Source organism: Terrapene carolina, unplaced genomic scaffold (assembly GCF_002925995.2).
Source record: "Terrapene carolina triunguis isolate 2854851 unplaced genomic scaffold, T_m_triunguis-2.0 Scaffold69, whole genome shotgun sequence".
Lineage (NCBI taxonomy): Eukaryota > Metazoa > Chordata > Testudines > Emydidae > Terrapene > Terrapene triunguis.
In genome coordinates, this window is record NW_020664420.1 from 9,204,827 (window position 1) to 9,225,071 (window position 20,245).

At 40.8% G+C, this 20,245-nt stretch overlaps 1 protein-coding gene across 2 annotated transcripts in view; it reads right to left on the reverse strand.

Moving 5' to 3' along the window:
• DYM (dymeclin) overlaps positions 1-20,245 on the reverse strand; it is a 337,094-nt gene that overhangs the window by 291,668 nt on the left and 25,181 nt on the right. For both annotated transcript variants that reach the window (XM_024204114.2, XM_024204113.2), the window contains exon 4: positions 850-902. In XM_024204114.2, coding sequence (XP_024059882.1) covers positions 850-902 — 53 coding nt within the window. The remainder of the gene's footprint in view (positions 1-849; positions 903-20,245) is intronic.

The following is a 20,245-nucleotide window of genomic DNA, read 5'->3' on the forward strand; positions in this document are numbered from 1 at the left end:
ACACACACACACACACACACACACAACAAGGCTACTTTTTTATAGTTTTTTTTTTTTTAAACAGTCTATAGTTAAAGATGGCTCCTGTCCATGTTTCTGCTATTGCAAGATTGTTCACTACACTACATTTTCCAACCTAAATTTAAAACATTCCGAACAACGGAGCCACACCATTTCTTTCAGGAGACTATTTCACAACTCAATAGATCTCACTATCAGGAAAGTGTGCCTGACTGTGACAATAATATCATTTTATCCCTCACTCTTCTACCATCCCTGGTTCCTCCCTGCCTAATCTCTATCAGCATTGCTACCCTTTCAATATTTTAGAAGTTTCTATAGTGTAATGAACAGAGTTAACATTGCAAGTTAAAACTTAAAACATCCAGGGAATCAAATTATAATTCAGAATGAGAAGCAGGATATGCACTCATCTTCTAATTCAAGTGTCAACTCCACATGACAGGTGTCACATACTATACTCATATCTGCCCACTGATACTCTATATGTCACCCACTGATATTCTACTTCTAAAGGGGCAATGCTTTAAAAATCATTATTTAAAAGAAGTCTGTTCAATTATTAAAATAATTGTGCCCAAGTCACTTCCTTCTGTTGGCGACACACAGAATAATGTGACAATGTTACATTTAAGCAGCACAAATTAGTAGAATGTGTTTTCATCTTCTACTTGGGAGACAAATATGATTTTAAAAATCTCATTACTGAAACGCAGATGAGTGAAATTAAATAAATACAGACACAGAAGTTTACATGAACAGTGATTTATCAGAAAAGTTGACGACAAACACAGAAATATGTGAAGACATCAAAATAATCTCTCTCACCTAAAGACTTGCAGATTGAGATGGTGGCTTCTTCCAACAGCTTTAACTCAGCACTGAAGACGAAGAAAGGAAGCATTTAGTTATATGAGCAATAACAATCCCTGAGTCTATAGAGGCCTGCCACTTGTAGAATACAATTACTGCATTTAAATACATTTGTTATAGTGCAGTACTGCAATTCCTATGACCTTGTAATTTTAGTTACTCCATTTACCTCACTCACATAGATTGCGTGCGTTATTTGAAGCAGTGTGGCCATACAATGGACAATTAACATTCATCTCACTCTGTCAAACAATTCATATTTAAAGTGGGCAGATCATTTCTATGTCAAACTTCACTCATCCCATGCTTGTTTTGGAATAAGCCCCTGTAAATAAACATAGGTCCACAGTTTCAATTTGTAGAAAAAGTTTGCTTTTGTACTAGGAATATCATTGCATCATGCGTGGATATAAAAGGAAGAATGTAACCCTTTTCTAAAGCTGAAAATGCCTCCATAAGCAAACAGATTTAATTTCAGACTTAATACTATAACCCAGTTTCAATAATTATTGCATGTGGTTACAACAGATGCAATTGTAAATCATGTATATGCCAAGAGGATAGGATTTTTACAAATTCACTAACTGCCAGATGATATATCTATATCAAAACATCTACTTACAAAGATTTTATAATGAAAAGGGAGGATGGGGAGGAAGAAGGACGGGAATCAAACAACCTTAAAATAATCCCAACTATGTGAAACCTATAAAATACACATACACCACTAGAAGTGCTAAGTATGTAGGCCTGAAAAGCATTGTACAAATTAACTAATCCTTGTGAAGTAAATCAAGTATTTGCATTTTAGAGACAGGAAAAACAAAAACAGTAGTAGGCATCTTGCACAAGGCCACGTTAAATGGGACACCTCCATACTGCTTCTATATTAGATATTTAAGGATCTTATCTCCTGCCAATATGTACCAAGGAAAGACAAGATTCCTTAACAACAGAATGTAAATTTCCCCTTTTCCAATTTAGTGTTATTAACCTGACAAACTCCATTGAAAAGAACAGATTTTAAATTTTTTATTAAAGCTAATGTTAAAATTATATAATACACAGGTTAAGGAAAGAGTGTTTATACATCTGGGTATAATGCTTACATTATCCCAAAGTACAAATTTTGGTTTAAAAGTCATAAAATACATATAGTACATAATCTGCAATAACCCAAATTAAGGTTAATAAATTTAATGATACAGTTTAGATATTAGCATCCAAATATTCAGGTACATCACTCATAAAAGGTTATACTGAGAGTAGCTTGTGGAAAAGAAGTATAGCAATGAGTGTAGATTGTCCCTCCATAATTGAGCATTTAGGATAGGTTGTCCCTCAGTAAACACAATCCATCACAGAAGTATTTCACTATATATACAAAGCCAATAAGGTTTTTTGGGTGGGGAAATGGCTTTTACACTTCCAGGTCCAGTTTGTTTGTTTTAAGAAACCTGGCACAAAGTAACATTCTATGATCAGTAGAAAAGCTGGAGTCTATTAAACTTCCATTTTCAAAACCCCCGGCCTAGGATAACTTGCAGTTCAATGAGTTTTCAGGTAACTGCCTATTAGCCCATCAAAAAGAGCTAGACACCTTTTACCAAGTGCAACTGTGAAATGGGATTTTGTTTTTCAATTTGTCACCTTCTGAATACATATAAGGTAAATATCACAGCATTAATTTTCACTAAGCACCAAGAGATGTTTAGAGGCGGAGCTGAGTCTAGCAAGTAAAGAGGACAGTTAAGAGACTAGATTTCTGCTCCTTGCTCGGTCACCAGCTCACTCAGATATCCTTGGGCAAGACACTTATCCTCTCAAGGCCAAATTCATTGCTGGTGTAAACAATTCTAGTGATTTGAAGCTGTCATCTATAAAATGGGCATAGCAATACAGGAGTGAGCATTGTGGTCAGTCTTTCAGAATGAAAATGAGGGTGGCACAAACATCCTAAATGGATTTGGGCCAGGGGGAGGATATCATATTAGCTCAAGGCTGAGAAAAATCTAGAGGGCTTTTGCTTGCTTTACCATAGAGGGGTTGAATAGAAAACTATGCTTTTTCATTCTCTTACGTTTCTGCCTCTTCTAAGCTTCAACTGTCTTGATGCATCTCTTCATTCTCTCTCCACAGCCCCAAAGGCTTCCACGCACTAATTTCTTCCTACTGCACTGTTATCTCTCAGCTCCAGGACACACCCTCACCTAGTTCTCTCACCTCCGCAGAGTCTCTCAATTTTGTTCATCTTTTCTCTTGTGCATTTCCCATACATCTTTGCCCTGTTGGTATAGAAGGTAAGCAGGCAGCCTCCCTCTACTTATCTGAAACAGAGGTTACCAAAGGGATGTGGAGGGTGAGCAGATCCCAATATCACCTGCCAATGCAGGTGTGTTAGTAGGCCTGGGGAAAAAGAGGATTCAATCCTTAGTGTTTGCAAAATGCTTTGAGGTCCCTGGACAGAAAATGTTATGGAAGTGGAAAGTATTTATGTTTAAAAGGCTTTATAATGGAAAATTAGGGGAAAGACCAACTTTTAGTGGTTTCAGGAATCACCAAGCATTAACTAATCTAGTTGCCAGTCTCTTTTGCAGTCAGAGGCAACCAAAGACAGGAGTGCACTTTCTCTCTGGCAGAAAGTGACTCAAGAGCCTTCTTAAAAGCTTAAATCTCCTCTACTTGTGAGATATTTAGCCCAAGATGTTTTTGTACATTCCCAGTTTGCATGCTCATATAGTAATTATATATCATCCCACATGTTCTCAATAGAATTCCTCCCTGTAAAACCAAGAGAGGTGCATCCAGAAGCCCAAACCTCTCCAGTGGGTTAAAATATGAAACAGATTAGTTCCTGGGAGGTCTGGCTCTCCCACTCACCCTCAAATCAAGCAAAAGAACTATAGAAAAATAGGGTTTAATGGATTAGCCAAACCAATCACCATACTCCAAGGAGACCTCCAAATTGCGATTCCATAGGAACTGCTATACTGCCTCAGATCCACGATCCATCTAGTCCAGTACTCTGTCTCTGACAGTGGCCAGAAGCTGAGACTTCATAGGAAAATGCAACAACCCTTTTCAGTGGAAAGATTTGAAATAGTTTGCCACCATGAAGGTCTAATCTTAATCCCTAAGGGTTAGATTTTGTCTTAAACCCTGAAATATGAGGTCTTAAATCCCTTACAAATACTCTTATTTCACCCATTAACTATAACAACTCTGGATATATTCTGGTTATCCATATAAACATCCAATCTTACTGAATTCTTGGCCTCAATGACATCTTGTGGTAATGAGGTCCACAGTCTAAATATATGTTGACTGAAAGAGTACTTCCTTTCATCTACAAGTTGACGAAGTAAGAACCATATCTGCAGAAACCTTGGGCCCAAATGCTTCTGTGGTGAGCATCCAGTTCCATAGCTGGGTTGTGTGCAATGACAAAAATGAAGCCTGGAGAAATCTATATCACCCAAAGACATCCCCAAACTTCACTTCACTAAATGCCATAGCATTTAATATGGAAGTATATTTGTGGGAGTAGGAGAGAAAAATGGGAGGCCAGCAGGCAGGAAAGATCCATAAATTGTAAGGCCAGAAGGGACCATAGTGATCATCTAGTCTGATCTTCTGTATAGCACAGATCACAGAACAGCTCCAAAACAATTCCTAGAGAATATCTTTCAGAAAGACATCCAATTTTGATTTAAAATGGTCAGTGATGGAGACTCCACCACGACCCTTGGTAAATTTTCCCCATGGTTAATTACTCTCGCCATTAAAAATTTATGCCTAGCTTCAATTTCCAGCCATTGGATCATGTTATACTTTTCTCTGCTAGACTGAAAAGCCTATTATTACACATTTATTCCCCATGTAGATACTTATGGACTGTAATCGAGTCACCTTTTAACCTTCTCTTTGTTAAGCTAAATAGATCGAGTTCTTTGAGTCTATCACTATAAAGCATGATGAGTAATCCTTTAATCATTCTCCTGGCTCTTCTCTGAACTGCCTCCGATGTATCAACATCCTTCTTGAAGTGTGACACCAGAACTGGACAAAGAATTCCAGCAGTGGACACATTAGTGCCAAGCACAGAGGTAAAATAACCTTTCAATTCCTACTCGAGATTCCTCTTTATATGAATCCCAGGGTTGCATTAGTTCTATTGGCCACAGTGTCACTCAGAGCTCATGTTCAGAGGATTATACAGCACCGCCCCCAAATCTTTTTCAGAGTCACTGCTTCCCAGAATAGAGTCCCCCATCTTATAAGCATAGTCTACATTCTTTGTTCCTAGATGTATAGATTTACATTTACAGGACGATCACATGCAGAAATCCACTCTGTGACGCTTCCCGGGATGCCTCACAACCTTGGGTATCTTGCTACCACCTGCTTTTAACATGAGGAAGCCTTGTCTGTGTCTGCCATGGGTCAGATCCCCAAATCCTCTGGCCACAGAATATTCCTGAGATATGTCACTTTCTGGTGACCTACCTTAACTTCAAAACTTTAAGAACATAATTTCCCATATAGATACATCACACCTTAAATATTATCCATCCATACATTTTGCAATGACTATGATGACCAGTGGGCTACTGGCTCTCAGAGATCACACTGCTATCCTTCCGTGAATTATTATGCATATATCTGACCCAGGAGATCCCTATAAAACCACATGCACCCACTGTGCCCTCTGCCCGCTGGCAGCACGTGGTGTCTGTGTCACACACTCCTAGCTAGTAAACATTCATGTACACCTAAGGATAAGCCAAACCCGTCTATATCCATCAACTTCAAAAATCACTTCAGCGATTCCTAGTGAAGCCTCTTACATCCTGAAGAGCCCTTCCATGTTCCAAATGGTTATTTACTCTCACTTCCATGTCTCCTCCACCTGCACACACCTACTAGCTGCACACGCTCTTCCTGACAAGATTAAGGTCTCAAATTGCACGACACTCAAGGCTACATTCACATCAAATGCATTTCTGCTGCCCACAGGTGTTTCTGCCTTCTTGGGGGCTCAGCTGCCAGTGTGGCTTGGACTGGATGAAAAAGGAAGCTCAGCTTCCAAACAGGGGTTTTCCTTAGTCTGTGGGCACTCATTTGGAAATGTTTTAGTGGTCCAAAACCCAGGATGTCAAAGAAGGCATCTACAGTCTCTGTGCAGAGGCAGTTAATTCAGAGTCTGAACTGTAGAAATGACACAACTGTTTCAAGCAGCATTTTTCTAGCAGTTCTCAGAATACAAATACAGTCAAGCCAGTTTAATGTCTGAAGAAGAGAAATGCTACTTAACATATAAGTACTTCCAGCACTCTTCATCTACATCTCAAAGCACTTCAAAAGTGAGTGAATATCATTGTCACCAATTTACAGATGGGGAAACTGAGGCTCAGTGAAGTCAAGGATGGTGTCCAAGTTCACCACAAATCAGTGGCAGAGTCTCCGTCCTAGTACCCCTAGTATACAGCCTTCATAAGCATTAAGTCTTACCATAATCAATTTGCTAAGTCATTCCCCATCTTTACTAAATATTAGCCAGTGTTTTCCAATAAGCAATCTGACAGACAAAATCAAAGTAATTAAAGATGCTTAGACCAGGCTGCTAGATCCCTGCACGGATACAAAATTTATATCCATGGATTCAGCTATCCGAGGAGCTGCAGGGCTCTAGTAACAACGAGTGAAACCAGCAGGGCCATGGTCTGCGACCAGGCCAGGAACCACAGCGGTGAAAGCAGCAGCATGTCAGGTTGCCGCTTGCAGGAGCCAGCGCCCAGCACGGGCAGCTCCTCCGGCGTGGCTGCGAATATAAATTTTGTATGGGAGCCAATGAATAGGGTATTGGTAGAATCGTCAGTCAAAGGAGTTATTAAAAAGGTTTTCAGTAGTAAAGCCAGTGTTTATGCTCCACGACAGAGTAACTTCACCAGTGAGATGAGCCATCAAATTGATTTTTTTTTTTTTTTTTTAAATCAGCAGATTATCCTGTGCATTGGACTATTTTGCAGCACAGTGAATTGACTGCATGCATGAGAGAGAAAGCAGTCATCTTTCAGTGTCTAATACCCTGCCTCTACAATTTTAGTTTATGCTTGTTTGACTGCAGAGAAACGCACATTTGCATTGCTGCCTGCTTTACAGTAGCTTCTGTAGCTGAATTTCAGAAAGACTAAACTTACTTGCCAATACATCTTTTTTGAAATGTTAAAATTTTATCTCTGAGGTGGTCTCTTATTTCAGCTCTAGAAACACAGCTGTAATTGAAGACAAATGGTATAAAAATGGGAAACAGAATCAACACCTACAGACATTACAATTTACTGGGTCTGAATGAAACAGGGACTTCTCTCAATTTTCTATCTAAAAATCTGTCCAGCTGGTTGCTTGTCATCAGGATGTATTCCTTCCTGACACTGACAGATTGGGAGAATGTTTATTGCACTCCAACTACACTTGGGGGGGGGGGTCTCTTTGAACACAGTATAATCTGAACCCAACAAAAAGGGAGGGGAGGAGTGTGGTGTTGTTTTTTAATAGGGGTGCTTAAAAAGACACCAAAGGCTCTTGTAACTCAGATTACCTGGTTAATTTAGCTTTTTTAATTGCTCCAGGATTGAAACGTTCAATATGAAGGGACAATAATCTCATAACCGTACCTCTTGTATTTCCTAATTTCTGAATGTTTGTCTTTGCAACCGTAACAACTTTTAACATAGCTTTTGTTCCCTAGTTATTTTGAAAAGCAAACTGAAAAAAACCCAAACTACCACCATTCTGTAGAACCAGACAGACTTCCTGCTTTGGTCAAAATAGTTAGACAGCATAGACTTCTCTAACTCTTTAGTCATTTTCCACTGAGAATAAAATATAGAGTTAAAATCTTGAAAACCAGGCACATCCCATTTCCTCAAATTCAGACAAGAAGAAGAAAAACATAGAATTGTATTTTGCCATTTTAAAATTTTACACTTTAGGTAAAAACATGCCTGCAAAAACTCAGCACAAGAGTTACAAGCACCCGGGGGGAAGGTTATAATGGAAGTGCCTCCACCACAAGTACAGCATTGCTACCATGCCCAAATAGTGTAACACTATTCCTTTACGACTCAACATTATTATTAGGCCCCCAAGGATGCCTTATGAAGAGGGTGCAGTGTACACCTAAAAATCAGCCCATTTTTAGAAAGCTGAAGCAAAGCTTAACAGGAAATGCAAAGTAAACTGCCATGTAAACTGTAACAGTCAGCTAAACTCAAGCAGGGGAAAAAAATACATGCAAGAAGCGGAAAAAGTTGCCTGAATAATTTTTCTGTTATGAAGACAGAAGATAGACTATATTAACCACTTATGCAGAAAATGTCTCTGCATGTCATCAGCCAAGATTCATGAGGTGGCATGAGAGCAACAACACTAGCACTAGCTATTGGATTTGCTTTGCACCATAGTCCCCCCGGAGATGCTGTTTAGTTAATGAATGAATATAAAGATGGAAACTTATCTTAAGCATGGATCCTTTCATTAATCCACAGAGTAGCAGTGTTAGACTTCAAACTGTTTTCCAATACTGATGAACAACGAGAGAATATTTTTCAAGGAGTAAAGTTCATTTAGTGGATTGATCACAGACAGCAGTTCAAGAATTCCAATCCCCCTACCCTGCCAAAAAAATCTCCCCATAAAATAATGGCAGCCTTATTGTCAGGTAGGACTTTTTTCAAAAAGTATTTATGATTTGAGGTGTAAGATTTAATATATGCTTAAAGTCATGTGGTTCAGAAGATTACTCACCCATACATGAGAACAAATTTGAGAAGTAACCTATGAACCAGAATCACAAAAGGAGTTGCAATATACACTCTACCTACCAAGTGTGTTTGAAGCAATAATTCATCCCAGGAAGATGTGTCTTATACACACACAGAAGAATAATCAAAGAGTCCTCAACTTTATCAGGTAAACTTTTGAGAGACCCTCTACGTTTGTCACAGAACGAAAGGAACCTAAGCTAGACTCCACCATCACTTTTCACAAAGCGATCACTCTATATCTGACCTATTAGTCCTCATCCTCAAAGGAAACCTGCACAATACCACTTTCAAAAGAAAAGGAGTACTTGTGGCACCTTAGAGACTAACAAATTTATTAGAGCATAAGCTTTCGTGGGCTACAACCCACTTCTTCGGATGCCCCACGAAAGCTTATGCTCTAATAAATTTGTTAGTCTCTAAGGTGCCACAAGTACTCCTGTTCTTTTTGCGGATACAGACTAACACGGCTGCTACTCTGAAAACTTTCAAAAGATTATCTTAAATTCATAACTTTACTAGACACTAAAAATCATGGACTGAATAGATACATTCAATTTATGGTTTATTACAAAGAATCTATAACCCACTAACAACCCTCCTGCCAGCTACTCCCCCACACTCCTTTCTTCCCTATGACTGGAGGGGTGTAAATGGGCCACTTCAACTTGAATGGTGCCTTGAAATATGTGTTAACCACTTATGCTAAACAATCTGTTCCAGTGCATTTAGGTGTAACTTTCTGAGGCTACATGTGTATACTGCCTACCTTACAGTGGCACAGCCATGCCGCTGTAAGGTACACAGTGTAGCCACTCTTTGCTGGCAGGAGATAGATCTCCTGTTGGCAAAATAAAACCACCCCCAATGAGGCACTTTTTGTCGTTAAAACTTTTGTCAGTCGGGGGGGGGGGTGTGTTTTTCACACCCCTGACCAACAAAAGTTTTAATGACAAAAGTGCAGTGTAGAGATAGCTTGAGGCTACATCTACACTACAGTACTTCCAGCACCACGGTAGCACTTGTGGTGGAGACGCTTTAAGCCAACAGGAGAGAGCTCTCCCGTCAGCTGAATTCCTGCCGCCAAGAGAGGCGGCAACTATGTCAGCAGGAGACGCTGTCTACACCAGCGCTTAGGTAGGTATAACTTATGTTGCTCAGAGGCGTGTGATTTAAATCACATAAATTACAATAAGTTAATATAACAACCTGTAGTATAGACAAGGTCTGAGCAAGTTTCCCAGAGCTGAAGATAAGCTCTGTGTAAGCTCCAAAGTTTGTCTCTCTCACCAACAGAAGTTGGTCCAATAAAAGATATTACCTCACTCACCCCTGTCTTGCTAATATCCTGGGACCAACATAGCTACAACAACACTGCATCCACTGTCACTGTTGGATTGCTCTCCACAGACTATTCTCAAACAATATTTAAATTTAACTGAAATCAGTTATGCTATTAATCTGGATATGAATATTTTTCTAGGTTAATTTTTGAAAAATTTATTTACATCTTTATTGAAGAATATTGTCCTAGAGACACTTTTTCATTCTTGTTTTACCAAGTTACATCCTTATTATTAAACATTTTATGGAAAAAATCAATAGATTACTTTAAACAATATTTGATCACTGCTCTACGTAATGAACTACCAGACTAGAAACAGTAGCTTCAGTTTGCACTTCCAACATTTCTAGGTCAAAGGAATCCCTGGTGGATGGAGCCCTCAAGCAGAGTGTTTGCAGTTACTATATGTTCAAGAGCTAAGATCAAGGAAAGAAGGTCTATAGGTGAAAATCTTATAAATCCCCCAGTAGAAGCAGGAGTTACTTAGGGCATGGCTACACTTGCAGATGTAGAGCGCTGCGAGTTAAATCCGCCTTCATAGAGCTCAGTAGGGAAAGCGCTGCAGTCTGTCCACACTGACAGCTTCAAGCGCATTGGTGTGGCCACATTTGCGGCACTCGCAGCAGCACTGGGGCAGTCCATTATGGACAGCTGTCCCAGCATGCAAGTGACTACAACGTGCTTTTCAAATGGGTGTGTGTTGTGTGTATGTGGGGGGAGAGAGAGTGGGTTTTTGGGGTGCTGAGAGTGTGTCAGCATGCTGTCTTGTAAATTCAGACCCCCCTCGTCCCCCTCCCACCTCTCTCTCAATCAAAGCAAACAGTAAATGTTTGCTTTTCTCAGAGCTGATAAGCAGCCGGCAAAATGGAGCTTTGAAAGGGCATTTCCGCATTCCTGCAGCAGATTTCACAACAATGACAAGAGTGGCCACTTGACTTAAGGGGATTATGGGACGTTTCCGGAGGCTGATCACAGCGCAGTAACGCAACACCTCGTTCACACTGGCGCCACAGCGCTCCAGCGGGGGCGCAGCAAACGTTATTCCACTCACTGAGGTGGAGTATCAGCAGCGCTGTAGCTGCGGAATCAGAGTGCTCTACGTGCCTTGCCAGTGTGGACGGGGAGTGAACTAGGGCGCCCGGGTCTGCTTTATTGTACTGTAACTCGCAAATGTAGCTAAGGCCTAAAACAACTACCTCAAAGTCAGGGTATCAAAGTCATAAACGCAAAGTGAAGAAGTTCTCAATTAATTCTGATTAACATTACATTGGCAGATATAAATAGAGAGAAGTCCATTGTATGGATATAATAGGTGTTAACACTGTACTGCAGAGGAGGAAGAGGCAAACAATACATACATTAATCATTAACAAATTGTAAATTTTACTTCTAGCAAAACAGGTCAGTTAATTATGTGCCTGAATTTTTACTGAGCCAGACAGTCTCCATAGATTGACGCTGCTTAGAGCGAGCACCAACAAGTCAAGTGGGCTTTGGGGGGGAGGGAAGGGGGGGAAGAGCACTGAGGCTTGTGATTCCAAAGTACATGCTATGCCAATATTCATGCACTGTTCTCAGCCAGCCTTGCTCAAGGAGAATTGCCTATCACTAGTAATGAGCAAACAGCAGCATGAACAATGACCACTGTTCTTTCAAAGTATTGCTAAGGAGAGACAAGGTGGGTGAGATAGTATCTTTTACTTTGAGAGAACTTCTGTGAGAAAGCTTTCCCTCACCAACTGAAGGTGGTCCAATAAAAGATATTACCTTTCGATAGTGCCTTTGGATCTTCCAGTGGTTTTGATTTTACCAAGTTGTGAACACTTTCCGGGTGGAGGGAGGGGTAATTTATTTGCACAGTACTTTATTTTTAAAAAACAACAGTAGCACTTTAAGCAACATTCAAAGCAAATGTAGGTTGATTTGTACGTGCTTGGGAAGCTAATTTAGCGGTGCATTGAACATGCAAAAACCCACTCTTATTCACTGCACAATTTACCATTGCATACATTTTGGGTTTTGTGGGGGGGGGGGGGGGAAGCTTTAATTTAATATGTTCACATACAAAGCAAAAGGCATTTCAGAAACATTATAGCAAGGCAAGGTCAACCTTTCACAACTCATAAGTGAGAGAGTGCAGTGGAGCCCCGGAGTAGATGATGAGTAGAGTTGGACAACATTTTTTAGATGAAACTAATCTGCTGAAATGCAAAATTTTGTATCAACCAAAACATTTCATGAATTTGTGTCAGTTTTGGCAATTAAGTTTGGTTAAAAAAAAAAATCAGAAATGTTGAAATGGTTTGTGACAGACTGACAATATCCTGATCAAACCCTATGGAATTAAGATAAAGTTTATTGAGTTAAGTTAAACCTTACTGAATTAGGGTCAATACCTTTGGGGTCCATTGCATTCAAAATGCAATTGTGTATATATTATTGTGCATTGTCTGTATCTTCTCTAGTAGGAGGGGGATGCTAATATATTTCCTCCATTATCAGCCCTTTGAAGCTACCTCCCTGGAGAAGTAACTAGTTCAAACTGATTTCTACCGGACCAACCGACAAAGAAAGGATTTTTGGATAAATAGCCAAATTGATTTTAAACTTGCTCAGGGTCTTCTTCCTGAACCAGCCAATGGACAAGACCTCTAGTCCATCAAGGGCCCCAATCCTTAGGGAAGTAATGGATGAATTGGCCTACAGAGGCCCCATAAGACTGGGTGCTTGTTTTGAAATAAAGTTGTGATGAACTGGTGACCATAAAGGAAACCCTTTGGATAGAATGTTGAATAACTGCTCCTGCCGGAGCCAATGTCAGAGGTGGAGTGATGTCTAGTAAGCTTATTAGCACGTGTGTAGGTTCTTTTATTAATGTTTTTTCTGTAATGCTTTTTTACCTTAAGAATAAAGTAGACTTGCAGAGGAAATACTGTGTGGTAACTTATAACTATGACAATTGCACTATTAACGGTTGCTGAGGAGGAAAGCAAAGCAGGCCCGCTTAGGGAGTCTGACTTTCCTGGTGAATTCACAGTACAATCAGGAAGCTGTGCAGCCTAGAAATACTCTGGACAGAAGGAAGTAAGACAAGTCACCACCCAAGAGAGGTGACAACTAGAGGAGCCGAAAGCCTCAGAGTAGGTGCCCTTGCTGGACTACAGAGGCAGAATATAGGGGCAGCAGCCCTGAACTGTGACATGGTTCATTTTTTCATTTCTGAAATGACACGTTTTGATGTTTCTGGCTAGATTAACAAAGCCTGAGGTCCCATTCACAAAACTGAGGAGGAGGAGAACCCCCTTTTATCCAATGGCCGAGTGGTTAGAGCACTCATCCAGGACGTGGGTGACCCAAGTTCTAAATCCCCTTTTGCCTGATGTGAGGCAGGGACTTGAACTCGTCTCCCACCTCTCAGGTGAGTGCCCTAACCACAGGCTATAGGAATGTATTCTGGGTGAGTTTCAGGGCTTGTCTACACTGGCAATGTTAAAGTGCTGCCGCGGCAGCGCTTTAATGTGGCTTGTGTAGTTGTGGCACAGCGCTGAGAGAGAGCTCTCCCAGCGCTCCAAGAAAACCAACTCCATGAGGGGCGCGGCTCCCAGAGCTGGTGCACTGTCTATACTGGCACGTTACTGCGCTGAAAGTTGCAGCACTCAGGGAGGTGGTTTTTTACATCCCTGAGCAAGAAAGTTGCAGCGCTGTAAAGTGCCAGTGTAGACAAGCCCTCACTCTCTCCTGGGGAAGCTGCTCTACTTGGTATAAACAATTAAATACTCATTAAGCCAGACAGCAAGAGAATGACTGCAACCTGGTAGTTCAGGCACTAATCTGGGAGGGACGACAGCCAAGTTCCAGTCCTTCCTCCCACATCCTGGGCGAGTGCCCTAACCACTGGTCTATTGAGTTAATGGTGGGTAGGAGACAACCACCCCTTGTGAAATGTGCCCATATCCCTTGTGAATCTCACCCTTTGTTTCCAAATTTCCTTAACTTTTATTAAAACCAGTTTAAAAGGCCCGAACATGATTTTATTATTATTATTTTTCAGAACTGCCAGTGAACCAAACAAATCCATTATTTCTCACTCTTATTATGAGCCATTATCCAGATTGAGTGACTCTTATATTACGCTAATCACTATTCATACACAGTATTTTGTTTGGACAATGCAGAATTTTGTTTTGCTTTGTTGAACTGGCTTTTTAATCTGTTAGCACCTTGTCTGATATTTATGTTTTTATTTTTTTGGAATTTATTTTGTGTTTCTATTTCTGTAATGACTTCTTATAGCACAAGGAGTTTCTTCCATTGATGAGTAATTTCCAGTAAGAAATAGCCTTTTTAAAAAGCAAAGATTGGGGAGAGGGCCAAGATAGGCAGTTTATTGCCCAAAATTGATGGATATCATTCCTTGCAGGTTTTTATATTCGGCTTGGTCTCGTCTCTAGTTTAATATTAGTAGCGGGCCAGATTCTGTTCTCAATTATTACAGCATAATTCCAGTCCAGAATCCTATTAAAATCAATGCATTTAATCTACAGTAGCTAAAGTTCGTTTCAACTCAGTTATTTTGGATTTATACCGGTGTAACTGACCCAGAATCTGGCCCAGAGACTTCAGCAAAAGCGTTACAGTAACAGAGACTGAGTAAAAGTTGCTGCCTGACCATGTGAAAAGATTGACAGGATAGAATATTCTTCTTACGAGAAGCCACTCTCCTTTTAATTTAATGACGTCAAAGCATCAGAAATAGAATTTCTACTTTAAAAAAATCACTGTGGCTCAAAGCAATAGTTAGAATACCATCCATACAAGTTGCAGTTACACACATGTTACAATACTGGACGAGTCTTCATAAGGCATAAATAAGACCCCAACTGTAGTAGACAACCACCCTAGGGGAGGTGGGGGGGGGGGAAAAGAGGAGGAGAGGAAGCTTTCCTGACAGCTTTTTCCCTTATGCAGTGTTGTTGTAGCCATGTTGGTCCTTTTTCCCTTGACTAAGCAAAGCTTTTCCCTTGCCATCATTCACAAAACTGAGAAGAATCAGCCCATTCAGTAAATTCATACTGTGGGAATGCTGACTTTAATGGACTATTCATAAGAAAGACGTCGAATGAAAAGCTACATATAATTTATTGTACCAATTTTAAAAACATACCATATTAAGGCAACATAAGCGTTGTTCATTTTATGTCTTTCCATTAAAGAATCATGCACACTATTCTTCAACCAGTTCTAAAACTCAAGGGAAAGAACAAAGTGGAACAGTAAATACTAAGCATATGATTTTCAGCAAGTTCTGCTTTAATTAATTCTGTTTTAGGTTTCCATCATGAAAGCATTGTAACTAACAACAGTACTAAAAATAAGGTCACATTCCCCTCAGCAATGCACTGCTCTGCCTGACTTGAGAGCAAGGCTCACACATCACATGTCATGTCCCATGGCTCTTGGCGTAAAACCAGGCAAAGCTAGATAAAGGCCTACAGATTGTTAACAGTTTTTCTGCATACAAAAACATTATTTAGGCTGAAAAGTCAAGCAACTGAAAGTTAGGAAATGCCAAATTTATGCAACCTTAATTCAGCCTCCTTGTGTGTCCATCCTGTGAACTGAATGAGCCAGGAGTCCGTTAGGAAAAAGTCACATGTGATCATGTAATTAAAGACTATCATGATGTATATGGACAAGGAGGCTGAAACAAGGGGAATTTCATGGGATAAAGAAAAGGCACTTCTGTAGCCTGAGGAGAGTCCACCTGATGAATACCCACAGCCTGATTACAAACAGAGGTATCAGAGATCCTCAAAAATAAGGATGCAGAATGCTCTATAATGGAAAGTGTTGGGCAACCTAACAGAGGTCTCTATTTGCTCCCCCTATAATACCACATACACATGCAGTGCCCACCTTCCATCACCCATAAACTCTGCTGGGGTCCCACTGGCAATAGCTGCCAAATGTCACTCGTATAGAGTGAGTCACACATTTGCCCCTGCTGCTTATCACTCATGCCAAAGGGGCTGCAGGTAGCAAGCAGTTTCCCTTTCAGCTCCTTCTTCTGGCTATTACACACTTTTCTCCTTGGCACTACATACCTATCTCATAGAACTGGAAGGGACCCCGAAAGGTCATCAAGTCCAGCCCCCTGCCTTCACTAGCAGGACCAAGTACTGATTTTTGCCCCAGATCCTTAAATGGCCCCCTCAAGGATTAAACTCACAACCCTGGGTTTAGCAGGCCAATGCTCAAACCACTGAGCAATCCCTCCCCGCTAAGAACCCCATCATAACAATCAAAGGTACACATAATATTTCTTAAAGCAACACTGATATCACCCACTTTCTTCACAGATGGCATGTTGCATCACCCGTGGTGTGCTTCCTCCTATGTCTAAGGGGCAAAAAGCTGGGGGGGGGGGAGGAGGAGGAAGCCACTGTAGCAGGTAACAGATAAGAGCTTGTTGGCCCCAACACCCAGGAAGTTTCAGAGGTCAGGAAGAGAGAAGAGATCTCCCCTTAAGCTTCCCCATTCCTGACACTACTAGCTAGAGGACTAAACCTAAAAAAGCCAAAGCTAACATCACATATACGTCCTCATGGGAGATGGCATCCACCTTAACTTTGTAAGCGCTTGCCCAATTTAACCTGACACCACTTATGAAAAACCATCCCCCTGAAGAGTCACCATCAGTTACCTCAACTTAGCATTGATATGTTTTTCATTAAAGCCTGAAAACTAGCATCTACTGATAAACCATCCAATTCTGCAAGAGACTAAAATGAAGAGGTATAATTCTAGAATAAACTAAAAAAATTCTGCCATGTTTAACAAGTGACAAACCTGACCCCTTCAAGCCATTGTTGAAAATGACTGATCCCCTGGGGTGAACAGGAATAGCCATATTTAATACCTTCTGTAATAAAGCACGGTGAACATCTGATTTCTTAACGAGGTTGACCTTGCATTTTTACAATGGGTGTTGAACTCTTATTTTGCTCATGTGAGTAAGATCATCCAGCTCAGAAACTGGTTCAAGGTGGCATGCAGGGAGCAATGTTTGACACCATTTGTAAAACAGCAGAACTTCTTAGGCACAGCTTAACTAGAAACATTCATGTTTCCCCCTAATTATTAAGCCACATAGAAGACAGTACTATGTCTCTAAAAATACATATCTATTCTAGTTGTCATGCAAGAGCACCATCTAGTGTTCAGTACCCTGAATTCTTCACACCAGTTTCCATTCCTGATCTTGATCACTCCAGATTTTGATACAGAACCAAAACACTTACAGGGCCTGACACTGTGACACTCACTCAAGTAAAGGTTGCTGAATAGACCCCAAGAGACAGACCCTCCTCAAGGGGAAAAAAAAACCCAAACATTTCTCCATCAATCAATATACTGTTTAATATTTTGAAAATATTAAACAATACACTAAAAAGTCACAATATAATTTTAACACTATGTACATAGCCCTTAATACTTAGCAAACAAGTATGCTTTTCCTCAGTCAATTACACCAAGAAAGTACAGAAGTGAGTTTGTCAAAACTTTATTCTTCCTTTTCACTACGCTTCCCACCTACCAAACCCTTATGATCATCTACAAGCAAACCAACCCCTTCATATCCCTCCTTTAGATCCTCCATTAGGCTCCTGGATATTCCCCCATTCAACCCTCCTCTCCACAAAAGACAGAACATTCCCTTATCTTTCTAGATAAGAGCACAATGAGGTGCCTTCAGGCTGCTAATTCCCTCCATTTTTCTCATTGAACATCCACTTGCAGACCAACTCCCACATACCAAATACCTTTGAGATGATCCATCTCCCAGTTGCCTGAATTGTCACCTACACCCAGGCATGAGGCTCAGTCCACCTGCCAACTGTAAGAAACCCTACTGAAAATTCCAAATAGACACCCCATACCTGTCTTATACCTAGGGTGACCAGATAGCAAGTGTAAAAATTCAGGACGGGGATGGGGGGTAATAGGTGCCTGTATAAGAAAAAGCCCCCAAAATCGGGACTGTCCCTATAAAATCGGGACATCTGGTCACCCTACTTATACCCAGTCCTTGGAACATCAAGTTTACAGCCAACCACCACCTAGAAGCTACGGTAAATAAGGGTTGGACTGATGTAACATCATATCCATATTTTACTAACATTTCTAATATAATATCTTCCCATCTTTATTCAGTCTGTCATTCATGTTTAAAACTTAAGATATTAAGATTAGCAAAACTCTCTCTACAATTCACTTGAAAAATAGCTCCTTATTAATAAAAGTATTTTCAAGATGACAGAAAAAATTAGTCCAGAATGGAAACAGCACGTTTTCAGTGAAAACATGTAAAAGCTAAATGTGTCATCTTAGACTACAGTTTGGTGCACTCAGCATAGCCAATAAAATAGTTTGGATGTAGTTGCTTCAGATCACTAAAGAATGCATGACTTCTTCATAGCAGACAATGCTTCCACTAATTAAGAGAGAGCCTGCTATCTTCAAACTCAGCAACAGAGAAATCAGGGACAGAGCAATGCTTGGCAAGACCAAGTCAAGTGAACAGCCCTTTGGGTGACCAGGAGAGTTGAGCCAAGACTGAGGTTAGGACAAGGAAACGTGCAACTATGGGGGACTGGATGGATCATCAACATGGAAGTTACCGAGAATATGAGAATTGAGATTGTGATGCGAGGAATAGAGAGACAGGAACCAAAAATAAGAGGACCAGTGGGCAGAGCTGGGTGGACAGAAGATGACAGCAACATGGAGAGGTGAGTCAGAGGCAGTGCTGTTCAAAAGGAGAAAGAGTGAGAACCAAGAGGAGGAAGGGGTTGGAAGCAGCAAGTCTGATCCAGTATAGGCAATGTGAGAGAAGGACAGGCCTTCATAAGAAGGAAGCTGTAGAGGCAGTGTCAGACAAAACAAAAGGGATCCAGGTCTCAGAGAGTCAGGAACTGGAGGGAGGAAGATAAGATGACGTCATCGATAATGGAGATCTCTTTAGAGATGGAGCAGGCATTCCAGAGACAGCAAGAGAAAGGGAAGAGGAAGTGGGAAGATGAGCATGAGGTTAGGAAAGGTGACATGAGAGGGGAAGAGATGGTGATGGGGAAAGATGTGGGAGGTGGAAAGGGTGGAGTTGTGGCAAATGTCATCAGCGGAAAGGAGGTGGAGGCCAAGAAGGCTCTGAATGTGGTATCTGGATTTGAGCTGGTGGGAGGGGTGTAGGTAGAACTCTTGGGAACTTTAGTGGGATGATGATAACAAGGATGAAGAGCCTGTGGGAGGGGATGGAGGAGGGCAGATGCAATTATGCAGAAGATGAGTATAGTGAGAGCCTTGGTTAAGTGGCAGATGGACAAAGTTACCCCAAAAAAGTTTGAAAAATACTGCACAAATTCCCACTGCTAGGTAGCTAGACTGTATTACCCCAGAAACGGGAGAAGAGGCAGTCAGGCTACACCATTGTTCTGTGAGGCTGACCCATAGCTTTCAGGCCCTCCTCTCAGCCTTAAAGTGAAATAAAGTAAGACACCATCAAGGAGAATCTAGACCACATGCATCCTATCTTGGGTGCATCGTTATTAAAACCTGCCAAGAAGAAAAGCCAAATTTATGACACTGCACTAATAATCTACCCAGATTAATCATTACTGAGGAAAAAGCAAGAACATAAGCATGGCCATACTGGGTCAGACCAATGGTCCATCTAGCCCATTATCCTGTCTTCCAGCAGTGGCCAATGCCAGGTGCCCCAGAGGGAATGAACAGAACAGGTAATCATCAAGTGATCCATCCCCAGTCACCCATTCCCAGCTCCTAGCAAACAGAGGCTAGGGACACTATTCCAGCCCGTCCTGGCTAATAGCCATTGATGGACCTATCTATTAATTTATTTAATGCTTTTTTGAATCCTGTTATAGTCTTGGCCTTCACAACATCCTCTGGCAAAGAGTTCCACAGCTTAACTGTGTGTTGTGTGAAGAAATAGTTCCTTTTGTTTGTTTTAAACCTATTAATTTCATGTGGTGCCTCCTAGTTCTTGTTTTATGAGAAGGAGTAAATAACACTTTCTTATTTACTTTCTTCATACCAGTCATGATTTTATAGACCTCTATTATATCACCCCTCAATCATCTCTTTTCCAAGCTGAAAAGTC